Source organism: Eubalaena glacialis, chromosome 18 (genome assembly GCF_028564815.1).
Source record: "Eubalaena glacialis isolate mEubGla1 chromosome 18, mEubGla1.1.hap2.+ XY, whole genome shotgun sequence".
NCBI lineage: Eukaryota > Metazoa > Chordata > Mammalia > Artiodactyla > Balaenidae > Eubalaena > Eubalaena glacialis.
The window spans coordinates 51,239,620-51,261,915 of NC_083733.1; the positions used below are offsets into that span (position 1 = coordinate 51,239,620).

Sequence of the window (22,296 nt, forward strand, 5' to 3'; positions counted from 1 at the left end):
CGGAGAGGCCCACCCAGAAGCCCAGCCAGCTTCCTGCATCAGCGCCCTGGCCCCCCGCTGGGCGTGGTGGGCAGGGGACTGCGGGGGTTGAACGTGGGACGAGGGTGGAGTGATGAGCCCACCCTCTGCAGGGCCCCAGGGTACACAAGATACCTTGGGGCCCATGCCTACCTCCCCCGACTCTATTCTGGGAATCCTTTTCCAGAGAAGCGGGAGGGCCAGGGCAGGGCTCCCTGGAATGTTTCCTGTGGCTTCTCCCTTCATTCACCCTGTGGGGCACCAGAGCTGTCCCTGGACTGAACAGGGACATGGGTACATCAGACCTAGTCCATGGTGGGCGCTCTGGTGGCACTGAACCCTCCTCCGTCCTCCCAGCAGGCCCCGGAGGAGCTGGGCTAGGAGACTTCTGCCCCCAACCTCATGCTTGTGGGGTCAGCGTGGGCCTGGCCAGTTGATGCCCTTTGCCCTCTGGCTGAGGGGTAACTCTCCCAGGCAGTACTGCAGGGCTGGGAAAGTGGGCACAGGGTAGAGAAAGCCCATGGGGTCTCTTGCAGGTCCTGAGGCCCCCGGAAGATGTTGTTTGATGCTTTCTCAGGGGGCAGAGGCTGAGGCACCAGTTGCCAGCAGGCAAATCCATCCTGTCCTGTCTCAAAGCCTCAGTTTTCCCACCTGTAAACCAGGGCCAGGCCGTGGGCTTTGAAGTCCCGACACTCACTCCGTGGGGATTTATGGGAAGAAAGGCAGTTCCAGTGGGAATCCCGGGCTCTCCTGGGTGACTGAGCTTCCAGCAGGTGTTGCAGGGCCTGGGGGAGGGGCGCACCCAGCGGCTTCCCAATCCTCCTTGTCCCTTTGGGGCAGAGGTGGCTCCGGACCCCATGGTGCCAGCCCCGGAGAGGGAGTGCCTGGCTGAAGCGGCAGAGCCCCCGAATGCCAAGGGCCTCCTCCTGGGCCAGCCGGGCCCCCGTCTCTAGCCAGCTCCACGCGTGCCCCCCACGAGGGGTGCCCACCACCGAGAGGTGCCCACCAGGGACTCACCTGAGACAGGTACACCACCAGCCCTGTTTTATTCGTAGACCTTTCCAGGAAAAGCTAGCGGGGCAGCGCTGACAGGGGACCCAGTCCACATCTTCAGGGCTTCCTTACCACAGGCCTCTTAAGAGTCGGATCTCTTTTTTCCCCAGGAAAAAAATTTTTTTTTTTTTTTTTTTTTTTTGCAAAAACACCTCCTCATAAACAACATGTAAACAGAAACAGCTGCTTCAAGGCTCCACAAATGTCTCATTGTGTCTTCAAGGGCTTGTCCGTGGCGGTGGGCAGTGGGGAGGGCTGGCAGGGGCCATTTTCCTCCTCCTCCGGGGAGCCCTGGGGGTAGACCACGAAACACAGCTCCTGGCCCCAGCGTGTCATTGACTCTGAGGACAGACAGACAGGCCGACAGATGGACCCTGGGGTCTGACCCTGTGGGACAGGGGTCCTCAGGGAGCTGCTCCCTCTGCGCATGGGACCTGGACACTTGGGCCAAGCCACGGGGAGACATTTGGTGGCGGTTGGGCCCCTTGTGGCCACCGCAGCCGCCGGGAGACCCCGCTCTAGGGTGAGCCCCCAAGAGGGCTCCATCTCCAGGCCCCGCCCCGTCGGGGAGCTGCCTGGCTCACCTGTGAGTCTGTGCACACACTTTGGTTTGCTTCTCCAGAACACTCCCAGGAAGAAAATGGGCACCCCCGTGAGGATGATGATGACGCCCACCCCGCACACCATGGGCTCCGAGATGAAGCTGAAGACCAGCAGGAATGCCCAGAAGACCAAGTATGCGATGGGGACGAGGAGGTTCACCTGGGGAACAGCGAGCGGCAGTGCCAATGGCACAGGACCCCTGGCTCTCCTGCCCCACCACCCCGGGGGTCTGAGGCCCTTTCCCCCGTCTCCTGGGAGCTGAGGCCTGAGGGGCCCCCTTCTGCCAGCAGCCCAACGTGGCTGGCCAGTTGGCCAAATTGTTGAGGGTTTGTCAATTTCAGCGGCTCTGCGCTCTACACAGCGACTGTATGTGGACTTGCCACTCGCACTCGGCTGAAGGTGAATGATTTTTGGGTGTTTCACGTTCCAGGCACTGAGCACTTCTCCAGCTCAAGGATTTATATGCAAACGGGAGGACTTTTCTTTTAGCTCGGTTTTGGGTCTTCTGTTTTCTGTGGACTCGTGGAATCCTGTGTGACCGTAATGTCTGAGCCTTATTTTCCTGTCCGTGAAGTGGGAGTATGCACAGCACCCACCCCACGGGGCTGCCTTAAGGACTTGATATGCCAGTGCACACAGGGCCCTGAGCAGGGCCCAGCACACAGCAAAGGCTGGCCTCACCATCGCTGCCATCGCTGCCCCTGGTGCCCAAACGGGTAAAGGAGTGGCCCTGACTGCTTCCGGCACGTGGGCTGGCTGGTCCCCTCAGGGCCTCACCTTGATGGGCCTGTGGAGCGCCGGCCACCTCCAGCGCAGCACAAGCAGGCCCAGGATGGTGACGCCGTAGCAGAGGTAGTTGATGAAGGACACATAGTTGATCAGCGTGTACGTGTCTCCCACAAGCATGATGACTGCCGTGGCCCCGCCCTGGGAGAGGACTGGGCTGAGGGCTGGCTCCCACCTGCCTCCTGTCAGCCCAGCGGGGGCCCTGGGCCTGCCGACTCGGGCCAGGAGGTCAGCGAGCCCGGCCCTCCCGCCCCCACCAGGGCCAGGCCTCATCCCTGCCATTACCCACACTGCTGCGTGGCCCTGGCTCCCCACCTCACGAGCCTGGGTCCCCCAACTTACGCAGACGAGGAGGGCAGGGATAGGGGTGCAGTGTCTGACGTGGATCATGGCCAGCAGGCTGGGCAGGTGCCCCTCTCGGGCTCCAGAGAAGCACAGTCTGGGGGGTGGGGACAGAGGTGGGTGGGAGCCATGAGCCCAGCCTGGGGCCTCGCTGCTGGCCAGATCCCGACCTCAGCTCTAGACCTGATGGCCTTCTTGAGCTGTCACCTCCGACTCGCTGCTCTGGGCCCCAGCAGCCCCACTGGGCAGTTCTTCCCCTCATCTAGCCCGCCTCCCTCTTGCTTTCTGTTCCTCGCAATTGGGATCAGACATCTGTTACCGGGGAGTCCCAGCTTCAGGTGGGCCCCACCGGGCAGGACTTCACTTCCTCTGGCCCCCAGCACTGCTCGTGTGCACCAGGGCAGCTGCCTTGCCTCACCTTGACCACCCTCTCCCCAGTCCAGTCACCTGGAGGAGGTGAACAGGTAGCCATTGATCCCTCCGAAAGTGGAAAGTGCCACGGAGACGGGCATGACCCAAGAAAAGTAGCCCAGCAGCTTCTCCCCGAAGGTCTGGGTGGGCACAGAAGAGAGGTGGTGCATGAGGCGGGGCGGGGGCCGGGCAGGAGCCAGGACCAAGCGGGGCCCCACTCACCACGGCCACTGCGTTAGAGGCCAGCAGCTCCTGGGGGGACATGGCAGTGAAGTAGGCGACATTGGTGAAGGTGTACACGAAGGTCACCAGGGGGATGGAGATGAAGATGGCACGAGGTAGGTTCCTGGGGACAGTGGTGCAGTGTGTCAGCATCAGCCCTTGCGGGGCTGGGGGACGGGGCCTCAGGATGGTGGGGAGTGGCAGGGGACCCAGCAAGGGGAGCAGCTTTGAGCCTCCATCTCCTGGGTCTGCTGGGGGCCTTGGGGCAGCGAAGGGGGCAGCACTGCTGTCTGTCTCCCCCCTAGTCCCCAGCCCAGCCTTGGCACAGGCTGGTGGGAGGAAGGGCAGATGGAGGAGGGGCCACTCATATCCTGGGGAGGGGGGCGGATCTAATGTCTGCACATGAAAAGGACATTGCATACAGCCAAAATCAGCCTTGAAAATCCTCAAAGCGCCCTTAGAGCTCAGTCCACAGACCAGGGTCCCCTGGGACTCCCATCAGCCCCAGCTCCAGCTGTAGCTGTTCACTGTCAAGGTCCCAGCTGAGCATCAGAGGGAGCCATTGGCTTCGTTTTTAGGGACCATGTTGTGTGCACATGTGTAATTTTTGGCCAAATGCAAATAGCTGGATCCATTTACAGCAAGACAATGATACTCAGTGTTTCTGAGGCCCAGCAAGGGGCCGTGACTCATCCACAGCCATACAGAACAGGGTCAGGCTGGAACACAAGCGTCCCGGCTGCCTTTCCAGAGCTGTTCCCGGTGGGTAGCAGTGTGGTCAGGCAGATGACCAGAGCGGCCAGAGGTGACAGCGGCTCTGTGTGGGGAGGCTGCCTCTCCCACCCCACGCCACACCCTTTCCCAGGGCCTGGCCGGAGCCCCACTCACTTTCGAGGGTCCACCAGCTCCTCGGTGACATAGTTGAGGAAGTTCCAGCCGCTGAAGGCAAAGGAGCCCTGGAGGAAGGCCAGGGCCAGGTGACCCACGGACGGCGTCATCCAGAAGTCGAAGGCGTTGCTGGGCCTCAGCTCCTCGAAGTGTCCTGGGGGTCCGGAGGTCAAGGGTCAGCGTCGTCTCCCTGGCCCTGTGCCCAGCCCCCCGCACAGCCCAGCCCTACCTTGGAAGATCTGGACAAAGCCCACGCCAATGATGAGCGAGAGGGCCAGCAGCTTCCCGCCGGTGAACACGCCCTGGATGCGCGTGGCCCAGCGCACGCTCGAGCTGTTCACCCACGTCAGGAGCACTGAGGAGGAAGGGCGGGTGGCTGGGTGGGCAGGCACCCGAGGCCAAGCCCCTCGAGGTGGGCCACAGCCAAGTCCAGCCTGGGCTGCAGGAGGGCGGTGTCCCCTGCAGCAGCTGGAGTGCCGGAAGCCCAGCCCCTGAGGCCGACTTCATGGGGACTGACAACTGGAGGGACCTCCCCACAAAGTCCCCCCACAGGGGCAGGGAGCAGGGTGGGCCCTGGGGACAGAGGCCCAGCCCGGCCCCACGGTGGACACTCACTAAGGCAGGCCATGGAGAGTGCACGGGAAGCAGCGGCCGGGGGGATGCAGTTGGGGAACACGGGCTGCAGCACGTAGTTGGAGAAGGTCATGGAGATGACGGCCAGGCTGGTGGGGTACATGATGAGGACGGCGCTCCAGAGCAGCAGGAAGCTGGAAGGAGTGAGGGCCCGAGTGGCTCAGGCCTCCCGGCACCCTCCCAGCCAAGGGGGCCCAGATGTGTGGAGCGGGGCTGCACCCTGGGCCCCGGCACCCAGGGCTGCTGTGGGGGCCAGATACCAGCTTTGGTCCAGGGAGGCAGGGCCAAACTTGTCGAGGTCTCTGCTCTATTTATGAACTGTTTCAACAGAGACAGTGTTCAGCACAAACAGCTACGGGCTGCCCTCGGGCAGGTGTGGAGAGAGACTCGGGAACCAAGCACTTTTCTAATGGCCACCTAGTCCCCGGCCACAGGCTGTTCCTGAGCTGGGGTGGGCTGTCCCGGGACCTCCAGTCACAGCTCCAGCTGTAGTTCTCAGCAGAGCCCTGTGGCTGCAGGTGGCTGACTCTGAGCTGTGATCCCCGAGGGACCGGACCTTGCAAAGACCCCTGGCTGGGGTGACAGGGATTTATATCCCATCTGCCAGAATCTCACCTCTGCAGGGTGCCCACGTGGGAGTGAGGCCTGACCTGTTCCTGAGGGCTCTGCCTGCACCCAGGGGAGTACCTGTCCGTGGGGGTGGTCCTAGTCCCCTGTCCGTCCCACCTTGAGGGTAGGGATTGCCTCATCCAGGGACACCAAGTTCAGTGGCTTCCTCTTGGTCCTCACCTTTGCTCTGTAGCCCTGCTTCCTTACCTCTTGCTTTGCACCACCTCTCCCCCTTTGGTTTCTGGGACATCCTAGCTCCGTGACCCTCCTCCCATACTGGGTGCTCCCCTCTGCCCACCCTCGATGCTGGGTGCCCTTGGGGTGGGTCTCGGGTCCTCCTCTCCCTCCCATCTTCTTGAGTATTCCGCCACACAGCAAAATTCTTCTGCTTTCTCAGGTTCCAGGCCCCTTTGAGGACCCTCTCCCCAGAGGAGAACACCAGGGCCCCATCCTCCACTGCCCTGTTGAAGGCCCCTGACCACATCCCTCAGAACCAAACTTTAAATACTTCAGCCTAGACCTTTCCTCTGTGCTCCAGATCTCCCACCCAAGGCCTGACTCAGCGTCTCCCCGGACATGCCACAGACCCCACCTGTGTGGCAAACCCCAACCTAAAATCTCCCTCTCCCCATCCCAGGAACCACCATCTATAGATTCTCTCCAAGCCTCTCCTTCATGCCACAGTGGCCACCACGTCCTCCCAATTTAGACTCCTAAATGGTTCTGAAATCTTCCTGTACCTTTGTTCTGGCCCTCAGCACGGCTCAGCTGGATAGCTGCAATAGCTTTGATGGCCCTTACAGGCTGCCCCGTCCCAGACAAGCCCCGGCGTCTACGATGGACCTGACCTCGCCTGTGGCCGTGGCAGACAGACCGAGCTCGCCCAGGCCACCACCCTCTGTATGTGCTACCCCTCCTCACTGGTCAGCCAACAAAACCCCACCCTTCCTCCAAGCCTTGGCACAAATGTGGTTTTTTCTGGGAGTCTTCTCTGGGTGGTGGGCACCCTGTTCTCTCGGCTGCTGGGCTGCAGCCTCTCACATATCTTCAAAGCAAGGATCCTCCTGGTCTTAATCCCATTTGAAGGATTATTTCCCTTCCATGCTGTAAGCAACTTGAGGCCCGGGATGGATCTTTTTATCATTGAGTCCTGGCCCTCAGCACACAGTAGGTGCTCAGCTAATGTTCACGGTGAATAAAGGAACATCAGGAGCTATTTAAAGGGGACCTCTTGCAGGGTGTTGATAGGACTATCATGCCCCCCACCCTGCATTTAGTTTACTAACGTCCAGGTGTCCCTGACTGGATGTTGGCATGATCTAGAGGTTTCCATAGTAAGGTCCTCCCCACCCATAAGCACCTGGGTGGGGAGTGGGGCTTAGAGGAGCTCTATTTAAAAGGAAGAACAGAGAGGTCAAGGGGCCAGCTGGAGTGGGGTGGGCATTGGTCCCGCCCACCCTGGCCTTAGAAGGCTGCCCAACACCTCCCCTTCCCTCCATCCACTCCCATGACCTCCCTGCGACGTGAGAAGCAGAAGAGGACACCGGGGTCCTGGGCCCAGCTGGCCATCCATGCTGGAGAGGCTGTCGCCACCCCACAGCTGCGGGTGCCCCACACTCACCCAGCAAGGCCCCCGAAGATCTCGGTGACGTAGGCGTAGTCCCCACCAGACTTGGGGATGGCGGCTCCCAGCTCCGCGTAGCAGAGTGAGCCCAAGGCAGTGATGCCTCCACCCAGGACCCAGACGAAGAGGGCCAGACCCACGGAGCCACAGTGCTCTAGGACCCCCTTGGGGGAGATGAAGATGCCCGAGCCGATGATGTTTCCTGTTGGGGGGAAGAGGTGGGGAGACATCAGGTCTGGGTGCCCCCAGCAGGGCAGCCTCTCTGTGCAGCTCCAGATGCTGCAGTGAGGAGGGGAGCCCGGGCTGCTCCCTCAAGGAGGAGGGTGGGCCTGGAGGCATGTGGATGCCATGGGTCCCTCAAACCCTGCAAGTCCCACTCTGGCCACCTCATCTCCCCTCCCCAGCCCCTGGCATGGGGAGTGGCACTTTGTCCAGACAGGCTCCCCTGCCAGAGATGGGTCCTGTTCCGAGTTCCTCTGCCCCCAACTAACAACCATGAGGTGGGGCAAGCGCAAGCAGTGGCAGAGTGGCAGCCACTCCTGTACATCCCCACAGGGCCCAGGCCCAGCCCCTTGCCCCTGGCCAAGGCCTCCAGGCTTGTCAGCCTCCAGCCACCTGGCTTCCTCCCAGCCTGGCCAGAGCTGTCCACCTAAAGCAAGACCTTGACCATGATACTCTCTTGCCACCTTCCTATTGGCCGAAATCCAAACTCATGGAGTGGCTTGGGGACTGGCACCTCCTCCATGAAGCCCTCCTTGACCACACCGGTAAGGCTCCTCCTCCCACTTCACAGCCCCAGACCCTGCTCCGTACTTTATTTCTTTATCTTCCATCTCCTCTTTCCCTATTAGAGAGCCCTTTGCCTGCTGGGCTCCTCCCTGACCTAGGATCCATGCTGTGGACACAGACTTGGAAGAGACCTGGTTTCCTGGCATTGTTAAAATGTTTCAGGTCCTGGGCAAGGGTCAGCGGGGTGAGGGAGAGGAGCTGGTGCATTTTCAGGGCTGGGGGTTGCTTAGCAGCCATCGCGGAAGGGATGGGGTGGATGATGGCAGGCTGGCAGGACTCAGTTGGCTCAGCCTGGGGTCTGGACACAGATGCCTCTCCCTTGGGAACAGCCCACTGGTTGCAAACAGGGGTCACTGCTCTAATCCTAGGACCACAGTGGGAAACTCTGGCTGGGGCTCAGGAGGCCGGGAACCTCTCCCCACTCATGTCACCTCTTGAGTCCCGTCTATACAATGGGACTGTTGTGAGGATTCAGCGAGGTACTGTACGGGAAGCCTCAGCTCATTCACAGCTGTATCCAGATGTCCTTTGCATCTTTGTGTGATTCTGTGGGTACCGTCTGCGACCTCACCTGGGGCCTCCGGCACACAGTTGGTGCTCAATACACATCTGTTGAGCAAACTACAGGATGAGTGAATGGCCTGATGCCCAAAGTGGCACCAATGCCACTGAAGGACTGACCTCCTCCTCTGTGAAGTGGGGGGCAGCAGTCTCCACTCGGCCCTCCCAGAAGGGGACTGTGGCAGGAGCAGAGGGGGAGGCTAGCTTCCAAGGCTTGGGTGCCAGTGGAATCTGCCAGGTCATGGGTCACAGAAGGCCTGGCCTGCCCCTGGGCTGAGTCTGAGTTTTGCAAGTATGGGCACTGTGGGGCACTCATGGGGTCTGGGAGCAGAACAATGGGAAACGCTCGGAGGGCCAAGCTGGGGGCTGCAGAGCAGGTTCCCAGGATGAGCAAAACGCTGAGTGCCCACTTAGCCCTGAGCTCCCTGGCAGTTAGGGCAAAGTGGGCAATGTTCTGCGTTACCCGGGTCTCATCATCTGTGCAAATGAATCAGGTCACATCACTGGTGATTTGGACTAGGGCCTGCCCAAGAGGAAATAATCCCAGAACCCACAGGCCACATGAAGAAAAAAGCAACACTGCTGGGACCCGGGGCTCAGCCCCTCCACGAGATGGCCCCACCTGCCGGGGCCCAGGCGGGGAGCGCATGTCCATCAGGGCAGACCCTGCCTGCTCCACCTGCCAGGCCCACAGGCGGGTCTGGACGAGGACACAGCTGGGGCGGCCCATCTGCATGCATTCCCTGTCCACAGTCCTACCCCACCCCCACCCGGCCGGCACAGATTTCCAGTCTGGATGGCCACGACGCCCCACTTGGTTTTCTAGTCACGTCCCAGGAGCCCTAAATACATCCAGATAAGGAGGAAAGAATTCCTGTCTCCCAGCCCCAGAGGTAAGCTGTGCCCTCAGCTCGCTTCCAGGGAGAGAGGGGCCGCCTCCTTCATCTCCCACGGGGCCCAGGGCCTGGGTGGGCTATTAGGCTTCTAAAGAGCCTTTGCGTTTGCTCTATCCGGCAGTAGAGCCTCTGTTCTCAGGACCTGGTGGAGTGGGATTTGCCAAAAGCCAGGGAGGTTGGAAGCCAGTGGGGGCTGGGTGGCCTTGGAAGGAGCTGGGTGCATCCAGGGCCCTGAGCCACCCACCCTGTGGGGACGCCCACCACCCTACACAACTCAGCCTGATGGGGCCTCACGAGTGTAGCCCTCGGGGAAGCCACACCTGGCACCTCGTCCTCCAAGGCTGGGATTTGAAAGGGACACATCACTTGTCTGTGCCCAGTGGCTGACGACTCGGGGGATGGGCCGGGGGTGAGGATTGCTATTTAGACACATGGCCGCAGGCTAGAGTGCAGGACTTCTCCCCACGTGGCTCAAAGGAACGCATGTGCCAGCAGGTGTCTCTGAGCTCTCTGGGGGCCTCTTCCTCTGGGCCTGGACAGCCTCCAGCACCTGCCTCAGGTTTGTGCTGGAAGGTGGCAGAAAACCCCATCAAGGTCCACTGGCTGCTCTTGACACCATGTGGGCTGGACGGGGCTCTGCAAGGAGCAAGAGGGGCGGTAGGCTTGGGTGAGGGGCAGAGGGCAGGGAGGAGGAGGGATGCTGCTGAGGACGGGGGTGGGCGTCTCCAGCACTGAATGATTTCAGGAGGTGTGGAGAAGGGACCATGGAGCTGTAAGGCAGTGCTGCAGGGGAGCCTGCCCATGCCTCCTGGTGGTGGGTCCAGGCCTCCCTTCCCAGACCTCATGTTCAGGTCCAGCAGAATCAGCTCTGCCCGACTGGGTGAACTGCAGTGGACAAGCCCAGCCCTTGGGGCATCCTGCTCTGGAGGAAGAGGAGGAGGGGCAGGAACCACAGACTGTGGGATGGGCCGGGAGATACTGCTGAGCACCTGGTCAGGTGTCTGATTGACGGCAGGCTGGAGAAATGTGGGTTCCGAGACCTCCATGTTCCCATCCACCCAGTGGGATGGCTGCTCTGTGGTCCCTGCAGGTCCTTGGCAGGGCCAGAGCTCCCAGGAAGGTGGGTGAGGATGTGAGTCCCTCAACTAGGGGGCCTCCCTCCAGTCTCCTCCCGCCCCTCTTCCCTCAGGCCAAGCTGGGTGGTTTTTATCACATTAAGATGTGTGGCCTGATGGGGCTTACCCGGTCCATGAAGGAACGAAGAAAGAGCCATTGTTCCCCCGGCTGCAGCGGTGAGTGCTGACCTATTTCTGGGAGGCATGAGCCGACGACGGAGGTCACAGGGGTGGACTGCGGAGGTCGTGTGGGTGGAAGGGGCCAGCTGCCCTCGGTGTGTGTGTGGGGAATGTGCAGAGTCGGATTTGGGGGAGGGGTCAGGGAGGTCCTGTCAGGCTGCTGGCACCACCCCTCATCCTTAGAACACTTTCAGGAGTCTGTTGTGTGACCTCAGGCCCGTGCTGCTTCCTGGGCCTCAGTTTCCCCTTGTGCCAGGAAGGGCCACTGGGCTAGGGGGCAGCAGAAGGCTGGTGCAACACTGACTTTGGCTGAGGCACTGCTGGGCAGGAGGGACGCGTCCTGCACATCTGCACGGGGCCCGAGGAAACACAGTTTCTGCTTGGGGCCTTCTGTCCCGCATTGTGGCAGGTCTCTCCCCAGCTCACTGGCTTCCCAGAAGCAACGCCACCCCCAGGAAGCCCTCCCTGATCGCCCATCCTGATTCCTATAACCTGGCCCCTGCTCCTCTCCCATGGTACCTGGAGTATGGCCAGGAAGTGACTCCTTTATTTGCCATCCTGGGTGGACCCTGCATTCCCAGAGGGAAGGGTCTGTGCCCTGGCCTGCTGAGATGAGAAGTCCAAGCCCCCTAGAAGGACAGGGAACCCCCGGGGCCTAGGTCCCCTTACACGCGCCTGGCCTATGCCTGCCTCTTCAGCGAGCAGGGTCATGGCGGGGCCTCCTCCTGCCACGCTGGCCTGCTGGCCTGGCAGAGAGTAGCTCAGGGCTCCTGGGCCTGATCAGGGGCTGGCCATGGGCCAGGCCTCCTTCTCTTGCCCTGGGCAATGCGTCCCAGCACCTCCCTGTTAGGATGTGACCCATGAGGGCTCTGGGGAAGAGCTCCAAATCCCCGTTGGTAAGTCCCAAGGCCCCTGAGGCCATGGGCAGGGCCAATTACTAGTTGAGAACCCCTACATCTGGGTTCGAATCCCAGATTCCTCATGTCAGGAGGCTGTGGACAAGGTACTTCACTCTCTGAACCTTCTTATCTGTAAGATGGGGAGACGAGGCAGTGATGTGGGTCTGTTCCCACACTGCCTGCTATATCAGAGGCCCCAGGAAGTGCTTATGGGTCTCACTATAGTCATCTACCCTGGAGACACCCCAGGCCACCCAAGCTGGCCTTTGGATCTGAACCCTATGGGACCTCAACACCCTGGGGTCAGCGGCCAGAGCCCTGCTTTGGGGGCCCTGCTATTGCTCTGGGTGAAGCCTGTGACTCCCAGCACAGTGTCCTTATGGTGAGCATGTCAGGCACCCCTCTAGGGGGACAGCAGTGCCCGCTGAGGTGTTGGCAGAACTCCAGGGAGGTGAGTGGGGACGTTTCCAGGGCATGCCTGGAATTGCCAATTGGTCAGCGTGCGCCTCCGGCCTAACCCACTTTCCTTTCGAGAGAGGGATGAGCAGGAGTGTGGAACTCTCTCCCCGGGACCTGCTCATCTCGCAGTCTTCCCAGGTCAGTTAATGGCAAACCATGCTCCCAGCTGCTCAGACCCCAACCGCTGTCACCCAGACCCCACTCTGCTATACCTTGTGTCCAGTTCAACACATTTGGCTCAATCTTCCAAACACACCTAGGACTGAACCTCCTCTCAGCACCTCCACTGCTGCCACCCTGCTCTGAACCACCATCATCTCTTACGCAGGTGACTCAAGTACCCTCCCGACTGGGCTTCCAGCTTCTGCCTCTTCTGTCCACAGCCTCTTCTCCGCAGTAAGCCCCAGGCCATGCCATGCCGTGCCACCCCATCCCATCCCACGCCGTGCCACCCCATCCCATCCCACGCCATCCCATCCCATACCATCCCATCTCATCCCGCCCCATGCCATCCCATCCCAACACATCCCATCCCATCCCATCCCACGCCATCCCATCCCATCCTACCCCATGCCATCCCTCTTCTGCCCAAAGCCCTCCCAGGCTCCCACCTGACAAAGAGAAAAAGGCAAAGTCTTTACTGTGGCTGCAAGGCCTACACAGACTGCACCCCATCTCACTCCTGACTCATCTCCTACCTACAATCCTCCCTCCTTCATTTTCTCACCTTAGCACTTATCATTACCCTGGCAGCTAAACATTCAGCTTGTTTATCTTGCTTGCTCTTTGACTTCCATGCTGGAATGTCAGCTCCAGGAGGACAGGGATTTTGTCCGTCTTGCTCCCTGTTGTGTCTCCAGCACCTAGAACAGTGCCCAGCACTGTCCAGTACCTAACTGTTGAATAGATGAATGAGCGTGACCAGAGCTAGCAGGCCCCATCCTTGTAGCCAGAGCTGCTTCAGCCCCCAACGGTGTCTTAGAGCACACCAAGGGCATCTGACCCTGGGCTGGTTGCAGCCTCAGGTCCCCAGTTTCCTCATCTGTAAATTGGGGCTATGGTGAGGTACAGACAGCCTCCTGTGTGGTTTTATGTCCCCTCAGGGTCCCGGGGAGGATGGGTTGGGGTTCTGGAGAGGGCTATCCTCTGAGCAGCCCAGCACCTCCAGCCCCAGAGACAACGGAGGGACCTGGCCGTGGCTGGATGAGTAGAGATTGGCTCCTAAGGAGACAGGGTTCATGAAGGGGGTCCCTGAGTCCTAGAACATACTTGAGCCTGATTCACAAACATGGGCTGGATATTTAAGTCAAAGGGAGAGAGCGAAGGACAGGACAGTCTGGTCAGCAGACCCGGCTGATTCCCACTCTGCTGAACCTGGGCACGACCCTTCCTTGGGTGTGGATGGGGAGGGAGCTGGTTGTGGTCCCTGAGTCAGGACAAGAGACCCTGTACATACAGCCCTGGGTGGGGGTGGGGGAGTCAGAGGCTATTTCTCTGTCCACCTGTTTGTTCATCTACCCATAGTAGAGTGGGGAGCTCACTAAATCCTGGTTGGATGAGCTCCCAGCTCAATCCTCAACCTTCCCCCATCATGGGCTCTGCATCTGGCCCCAATTTTGCCCTGCACCAGAGCAGTGTGAAGAAGGGCACTGGATTGGGAGAAGAGTCCAATTCTGGTTCCAAATTCCGAGTCCACCACTTGCAGCATTGTCATTTAACTTCTAACCTCAGTTTCTACATCTGTAAAATGGGTATAAAAATTCCCATCTTGCAAGGCAGGCAATCAAATGAGATAAAGGGAGAACATGTTTTCATAATGCAGTAAGGTGTGTTTTTCTGAATAGGTATTGGATGTGGTGATGTCTTGCACAGTCCCTGCCCCAGAAGGCTCTTTTTCCTCCAGGCTGGCCCGTTCCCCTCCAGTTGTGCTTGCTGCAGCCAGCAGGTGCTGTCCTAAACACATTTTAGGTGGAGTCTTGTTCTAGCCCAAAGCCCTTTTATGTCATTCCATTCCTACTCCTCAGCCTGGGGCAGGAGTTACAAGGGGAGAGAATCATCGGACCTTCTGGGAGGATCTATTTGGAAGTTTTGGAGATAATAAGCTGCTATCAAACAAGAAAGATTATGGAGGAAGCTATAAAGTTTTCAAGACTTTTAAGGCTAAACTATGACACTTGCCAGACATTTTTTACTTTGACCAGGCTCCCCAGGGCAGGAAAGTGGGGGAAGATGTGGGAGTCCGGGCTCCCGGAACAGTGAAAGGGGAAGAAGTGGGGGCCTTCAGGGCATCAGGCTGGGGAGGGCAGTGCAGTGATTCAGCCCACCCCTGCCTCCTCCGTCATCTGCCACCTTCTGGACCAGGTCCATCCTCCCCTTGTCTGTCTCCTGCTCAATCCAGCCTCCTGCCTGCTGAAACCCCTCAAAGCTCCCCAAGCAGGCTTGTAGAACCACCCCTGAGTGTCCTGGGCTGGAGTCAGGTCATCTGGGTTCTGTTCCTGAGTCCACCACTCTTGGCTAAGTCACTCCTAACCCCAGCTCAGTCTTCAAGGCCTGAAGCCAAGGGGGCAGTGGACCTGGAACAGCAAAAATGGTATGAAAAGTGGGGGAGCTGTAAGGGCAGAGCTGCGCTGCACAGAAAAATTCTTGCAGAATTAGCCTCATCCACTCCCACCATCACCACCAGGGCCCTCTTTTGAGGAGACAGGAGCCAGCAGCCTCTGCCTGACCTGAGGGGGATGGGATGCGGGGAGGAGGAAGAGTAGGAATACAGCTCGAGGGTGCTGGGTTTAGCTGAGGCAGCCCAGCAAGTACCACGTCTCTCCCTGCACCTGCCAGGCACTGTAGCTGGCTCCAAACACAGTCAGCCTCTTGACCCCAAGGCCCACCCATGATGTATGGGCTTCCTCTTCCTGAGGGCACAGCTCCTGGAGAGAGTGTGGGCCAGGGCAAAACTCTAACCAGTACCCTGGCCAAACCCCTGGGACCAGCCCTTCCTCCCAGCAGTCAAGCAGGGGCACTCTTGGCCAAGAAGGTCTCTGGACCAGATCGGGACCAGCTCCTAGAAGACACCTTTCCAGGTGCAAGTGGGTGAGACAGAGAGGTACCTGCACAGGGGCTGTGTGCTGAGGCAATTCTCAGTGCAAGTGCAGGGGATGACCAAGAGCTAGACCCCAACCTTGGCCCAGGAGCTCCCAGTGTGGGGGCAGAGGAGAAGGAGGTGAAGACACCAGTCTGCCCTCCTGAGCCCCCAACTTTTTCCATCTCCAAGGGTCTGAGGATGGGTGGGCAGTGAATGCACAAGCAGCACCCACTGGCTGGGGAGGGGAAGACTGGGCAGTTGGTAAAGTGAGAGCGGTCAAGACCCTTGCCATTCATCCTTCCAGCCTGTGTCTCCTGGGACACAGGAGATGGAACAGACTTCTCCCACGAGGGTCTCTGAGGCACCTGGTGTGGATACAGGCACAGGTCTGGGTTAGCCAGTTCCTGAGGCATCAGTGTTCTTGACTTGGGACAGAAGGAGGAAAACCCCACCACTGTTCCCACTGTGCCCTGAGCCCTCTGCCTACCCAGAAGTCCCCAAATGGGGGCAGGATGCACAGACTCATTCTCAGGTGGGGAAGCTGGGCTAGAGAGTGAGAGGATGCAAATGGGATCCCAGCCCAGGAAGCAGTTGGCCTTTCGCAGGCTGGGTCTGCCCACCCCAGCTGGGCCTCCCCCAGTCACTGGCTGCTCCTCCCCCTCCGCCAGGGTCCTGCTGCAGAATTCTGCACTAATTATATACTCTGAACCGATTTCCCCTCTGGGCTGGCTCTACCTGCCCAGGCTACCCACAGTCCCTCCTGCTTGCGAAGAATAAATCATTCACACTGCACGGCACCTGGACCCTGCACACAGTAGGAACTCAGTTTAAGCCACAAGACCTAGAACTTGGGGCCTTAGCGGGGGTCAGCTTACCGAGTTCCCACACTTGCAAGACTCCCGCACTCAAGGCAGGACCACAGCCATCTCCATGCTATAGATGAGAAGACTGAGGGCAACTGCCTTGCGGAAGTCCATGGCGAAGTAAGGGCAGGAGGAGGATTCCAGCTGTGGATGGGACCTGCACCTCCTTCAAGCGCAAAAATTCAGGGCACTTGGGGAGGTGGAAACAAGAAGCCCTGTGGCTGCTGTGTGAGGGGAGACACTGCAGGTGCCCCGGGCGGGCATCCCCTCATCCATGTTCCACCGTCTCAGACCGGAGAGGGGTGCTCCTTGTTCCGAGCCGCTGTGCGCCTTAGGCCCTACCGCCCCAGGCACCCGCCCGCCCCGCGCCCGCTCACCGATGATGATGGTGCAGGCGCTCACCAGCCCGATCTCCTTCTTGAGCGCCACCCGCTCCGAGGCGCCGGGCCCGGGGCCCGGGCCGGGGGAGGGCGAGGGAGCAGGGCCTGGGTTCCCGCGCCCGCTCGGCTGCTGCGTGTGGCCGGCCATGTCGCTGTCCCGCCGCGTCCCAGCTCCCTGCGCTGCCCCGTCTGTCCGACCAGCCGCCAGTCAGTCCGTCCGTCCGGCTGTCGGTGCGCGCCGCTCTCGCAGCCCGGACAGCGCCCACAGGCGGGCGCATGCGCTGGCGCGGGGCCCTGGCCCTGAGCGCCGGCCCGCGGAGACCAGGGAGGGGCGGAAGGAGGACCGGCCAGCAGCCCCCTCCCCCACCTTCCTTAAAGGGAACTCCCCTCTGTGGCCCCCACCCTCCCAACGCGGGCCTGGAAGGAAGGAGAGGACTTGGGGCAGACCTAGGAGGAACTTCCTGGACCCAAGAAGGCCTAGGAAGAAGGCCTGGGGTGGGGGCGGGGGAGCAGGGCTCAAAGGCAGGACTCACCCTGCCCTCAAGGAGACTGAGGAAGCTGGCAAAAATAATAGCCGTCTGTGTATTGAGACCTGCTGTGCGCCAGAGCTGCCATACTCCTTAAATCCTGGCACGGACCCCTAGAGTGTGTGTACGGGGAGAGGGGTGGAGATTGGGCTCACTCTACAGGTGAAAGCTGAGGCCCCGGGATAGTAAGGAAGGTCACAGAGCAAGTGGCAGGGCCGAAGTGCAAACCCTTTCTGATGCCTCCTTGGCTTCCAGAAGCTGATGGGGGTGTGTGAGGTATAGCTCTCGGAGGGGTGGGGGCTTTGTCCAGGATCCCCTGGGGTCAGGAGACCCTAAGCCCCATCATCAAAAGTCTGGGGAGACAGGGTCGGGGTGAAGACTCTGGAGCCCCTAACCGTCATCCAGAGGGGACCCAGTGCCTTGTGGGGGTCCTGGAAGGGGTTCTGCTCTAAACCTTACCTTCCCCCGCCCTCCACCGCCCAGCCCGGCTCTGGACTGGGTCCGGCAGGTTCTACCCGCAGACGCCTGGCCACAGAGTCGGGGCTCAGTGGACTAGAAATCGGGTCTTTGGCGAAGGCCCCTCGTCTCTTGAGTCTCTTCGGCTCAATAGACGAGGCCACCTCAACTGCCCCGGAGACACGGAGAAGGAGCTGTGGCCCCTGGGGTCGCAGGAGCAGGTAGGGCGTGCAGGGTCCGATGGAGGCTGCCTCCTCCTCCCGGAAGCCGTCCGGACTGTGCAGCCGGGCCGGCGGGACAGACGCAAGGGGGGGCCGCGTCGGGGGCCACCGGGGCGGCGGGCGGGGCGAGCCTGGCACTGTGCGGCCGGCGGCGGAACAGCCTTTGTCCCTTCCTGGCGGCCGCCGCGACGCGCCGTCCCCTGCATGTGGATGAGGCCGTGCCGCGCGCCCCGTCCTTCCCCCGCCCGCGGCCTCGGGGCTTGCGGGGTGGGGGTGGGGGTCGCCCTGGTCCGACGGGCGGACCGGGGGTTGGGGCGGGGGCGGCGTCGGGGTCGGGTCCCGGGCTGTGGGAGGAGCATCGGGGGACGGGCGTGGCGGTTCAGGGGGGTTGCGGGCGAGGGGGACCTTCGAAGTCGGGGGCGGGGACCTGGGAGTAGGAGCGGGAAGACCCTGGGGGGACGTGGAAGGGGAGGCCGCCCGGCGAAGCTTCAGCCCTTGCGCTCCCGTCGTCTGAGTGCGGCATTCTTGGCGCCCTCCGCCTCCCGCCCCAGAGACGCGTTCAGGCCGACTCTCTTAAAGGAGACTGGCGCAGGCGTGGGGCCGGGGAGGCGCACGAGCTGTGCAGACTCTTAATTGTCTTGGGGGGGGGTGGGTGGGGGGGTCTGACCCGTTCACTCTCCGCACGCACTTGCCCTTGCAACGCTAGGGTCTGTTGGGAGAGGGTCCTGCCCGGGCTGGTGCCCCCGGGGATTGGTGGTTTTCGAAGGGGAGCCTCTCATGGCACCTGAAATGTGTAGTCAGTGTTTGAGGAGAAGGGGTGACTCTAGGGCACTGCACAGGATGGAATTTGCATGTTGTTTTCCGGGCCCACAGTTCAGGAGGTGATTTTAGTGGCATAAAGTAGAACCTGCAAACCCTGATGGGAACAAAGAGTTGGCAAGATTGTTTTACCATCCGAAAGACAAGCAGTAGAAGTCACTACATAAACAGGAAGAAAAAAAAAAAAGGAAAACCATAGGATCTTCTCAACACATTCAGAAAACAGTCTTCCACGTTTTAAGCAAACCAAAAAACTCTTAGCAAATTAGACATAGAAGAGAACTTGCTCATGCCCTCCTGCAGGCCTGCCTCTGTCATGGCTCACTCCGTAGGTTTGTGAACCTTGACACTGTCCATCGCCCCCTCGCACCCGGCACAGCTACTTTAAAAAAAAAAAAAAAAAAAAAGAAGAGAACTTTCTCAATCTGATAAAGGTATCTTACCAAACCCCCAAACCCTCCAAGAAACAAAAAACAACAAACGAAAGCCTTACAGCTAACATTGTGCTTAATGTTGAATGCTTTCCACTGAGACTGGAGATGAGAAAGAATGTTAGCACTCTTTTCTCTACACCACTGGGCTGGTGGCCCTTGCAAGTGCAATAAGGGAAGAAAAAGAAGGAATAAGGCGCAACCTTTTAATGACCAAAATCTGGAATACTGACAACACCAAATGCAGGTGAGGATGTGTAGTTACAGGTGTTCATTGCTGGTGGGAATGCAAAATGGTACAGCCACTCTGGAAGACAGTTTAGCAGTTTCTTACAAATCTAAAATACTCTTACCATACAACCCAGGAATCATGCTCCTTGGTATTTACTCAAAGGAGTTGAAAACTTATAACCACACAAAAACTTGCACATGGATGTTTATAGCAGCGTTATGTAGAATTGCCAAAACTTGGAAGTAATCTAGATGTCCTTCTGTAGGTGAATGGATAAATTGTGGTACATCCACGTGTGGAATAGTACTCAGCACTAAAAAGAAATGCACTATCAAGCCATGAAAAGACATGGGGAAAACTTGAATGCATGTTACTAAGTGAAAGAAGCCAATCTGAAGAAGTATGAAGCTAGGAAAGGAAAATATAAAACTGTCATTTACATATGACATGATTGGGTAGAAAATCCAAAAAAAATTTATAAGCAAACTTAAGGTTAATTAGTTAATTTAGTAAAGTAGCTGATTCTAAAACATATATAAAGAAGAACAAAGTTGGAGGACTTACACTACAGTTAGAGAGACAGGTGCAAGGATAAACAAATCAACTAGGAACAGAATAGAAAAAGAAACAGACCCATCCATCTATGGACTCCTGATTTATCACCACAAGGTTGACATCGCAGAGCAGGGGAGAGAAGTGGGACAGACTTTTCAGTAAACGGTGCTGGATCAATTAAGTATCCATATTGGAAAATAACAAAAACAAAAAAACCTCTTCATCTCTACCTTACACCATACCCTAAAACCAATTCCATGGATGTGCGCATGATAACAAAATGTATATGTGAAAGGTAAAACAACAAGGCAGCTAGAAGAAGACTTAGGGGAAAGAATAGATTCATTTTCTTACACAGGACACAAAAAGCATGATGAGTAAAAAAGTGACAAATTGGACTCCATTAAAATTAGAAACTTCTGTTAATCAAAAGGCATGATTAAGAGAGGGAAAAGTAAGCCACATTTGAGAGAAGTTATTTCAATACATACATCTGATAAAGGACTTGTATCTCAAAAATATGAAAACTACAAATCAAAAGGAAAAAGACTTTAAGTAGGTGCTTCACAAGGGAGGATGTCCAAATGGCTGGTAAACTTTTGAACAGGTGTTCAACCTCATTAGTCATCAGGGAAATGCAAATTAAAACCAGAATGAGATACCACCAGAGTGCTTAAAATTAAACACCAGCGTCGGCAAGGATGTGGAGCTACCTGAGGCTCTCATACGCTGCGGAGGGAGTGTGCATTGGTGCCACCAGTTTGGAAGACTATTTGGCAATATTTCTAAATCCCTATGGCCCAGCCTCTCCGTTCTGTGTCAGACACCTGCTGGGTACCACCTCAGATCCTCCAGCCTCACCTCGGAGGCCTTGGTTACGTTCTCTTCCTTTTCAAGTACAACCTGCGGACACCTCCCATCACTCCCCCCTCCCCAGGGCTTCTCTGCTACCCCTTGAGGCATGAGACAGTGAAGGATGAAACTGGTACCCACAAATTTGTAACCAAAAATGCAGGGGAGTTAGCACACTTTGGCCTGTCTTTTGACGATGGCAGGTGGAAGCCAGTGGACAAATTCTCCCCCATTCCTCATCCCAGATGGACTGTCATGAATCCTATTCATTATAAAGCCTCTTGCAAGAGGGTCCCAACAGCCCAGCAATCAGATGCTTTTGGCACCAAGCTGTGGTCAGTTCAGAAACTCATCCTTGTATTGGCTCTCTTGTCTTCCCTGCCTCACCCCCTTTCCCCTCACTCTTGAGTCCCGTGATTGCACCCCCTGATTGAAAAGCACCACCTAAGCTTTTGCCTCGGGCTCTGTTTCTGGAGAGCCCGGGCTAAGTTACACTCCCAGGTATATACCCAACAGAAATAAATATAGCAATGCACTGAAAGACATTTACAACGTTATTCATAGCACCGCTCTTCACGGTAGCCCCAACCCGGAAACCATTATTAGTAGAATGGATAAATATGTCAGAGTACATTCAAATCATGGAGTCCTGTACTGCAAGGGAAATGAACAAATTACTACCATGCCACAACCTGGATAAATCTTATAGACATAATATTGAGCAAAAGAAGCCGAATATGATATAAAATTCTGGGATAATCTCATTCACAAGAGGTGCTAAAACGGGCAAAATTAATGTATGATGCTAAAGGTTAAGATAGAGGTGCTCATTGGAGGTGGAGACTGGAGAGGGGCACCAGGAGAGCTCTGGGGTGCTGGTCATGTTCTGTTTCTTGATCTGGGTGCTGGTTATACGAGTATGTTCAGTTTGTGAAAACTCGTCAAGTGGAACACTTAGGATTTATACAGTATTTTGTATGTAGGTTATGCTCACTTCAACAAGAATAGGACATTAAACATGTCCTTTCAGGGTCCCTGGGTGGGACAGGATCTGAGTGGGGTGGGTCCTTGGGTCTGTTCTTTCTCCACCAGCTCCTCAAGGTCATTGAACCTGCTTGGCGCCCCCATACCTGTTCTGGCCTTAACTCCCTTCTCCTGTTAACTCACATTTTAACCTAGGTAGCCACTCAGGCAGCCTGTTTCTCCTTGGTTTCCACTATCCTGATCCCAAACCGCTCCCTAATTCTCAAGCATCTCTTTGCTGATGGTTCTTGGGAACCCCTCTCTGTTTCTGTCTCATGGGGCTCTCAGCCTTGGACATAGTTGCTGCCCCTTCGTGTTTCCTCTCTCCCCTCTCTGCACCCTCCCTGGACGGCCACTGCTCACGTCTAGCCCTAACACTGGTAGGCCCAGGGCAGGAGTCCAAATGAAGGCTTCCCATGCTATATGCCTAAATATTTAGTGAAAATTCCCTCTCCTAAGGTCACTATGGAGCAGAGAGTGCAGAAAGCACAGTTATGGGGAAACCGGGCTGCTTGGACACTCTCCTTGGTGATCTGGGGCAGCCAACTTTAAATGAAAGCTTCGTCTCTTTTTCTGGCTTCCCAGGGCGGAGGCTATGACTGCCCCCCTACATGCATGTGCATGTGTGTGTACACACACACACACACACCACCACCACCACCACCACCACTCTTAGCCCAGCATCTTCTGACTTGCGGGGCCCTTGTATTACACCTGTTCCTCTCCCGCAATTCTCCTCTGTTCAATTAGTTATCAAACTTTAAAATATT

The 22,296-nt window shown here is 57.7% G+C and overlaps 1 protein-coding gene across 1 annotated transcript; it reads right to left on the reverse strand.

The window, feature by feature from the left end:
• Positions 1 to 1,278: 1,278 nt before the first annotated feature.
• Positions 1,279 to 16,567, reverse strand: SLC7A10 (solute carrier family 7 member 10). The gene is made up of 11 exons (XM_061173259.1): positions 16,408 to 16,567; positions 7,187 to 7,391; positions 4,939 to 5,090; positions 4,553 to 4,678; positions 4,324 to 4,477; positions 3,436 to 3,559; positions 3,250 to 3,353; positions 2,803 to 2,899; positions 2,452 to 2,601; positions 1,656 to 1,833; positions 1,279 to 1,412 (listed from the first exon to the last, which is right to left on the reverse strand). Exons 1-11 carry the CDS (start codon positions 16,556 to 16,558, stop codon positions 1,279 to 1,281), a joined length of 1,575 nt encoding a protein of 524 aa, XP_061029242.1. The 5' UTR covers positions 16,559 to 16,567.
• Between the last annotated feature and the right edge of the window lie 5,729 nt (positions 16,568 to 22,296).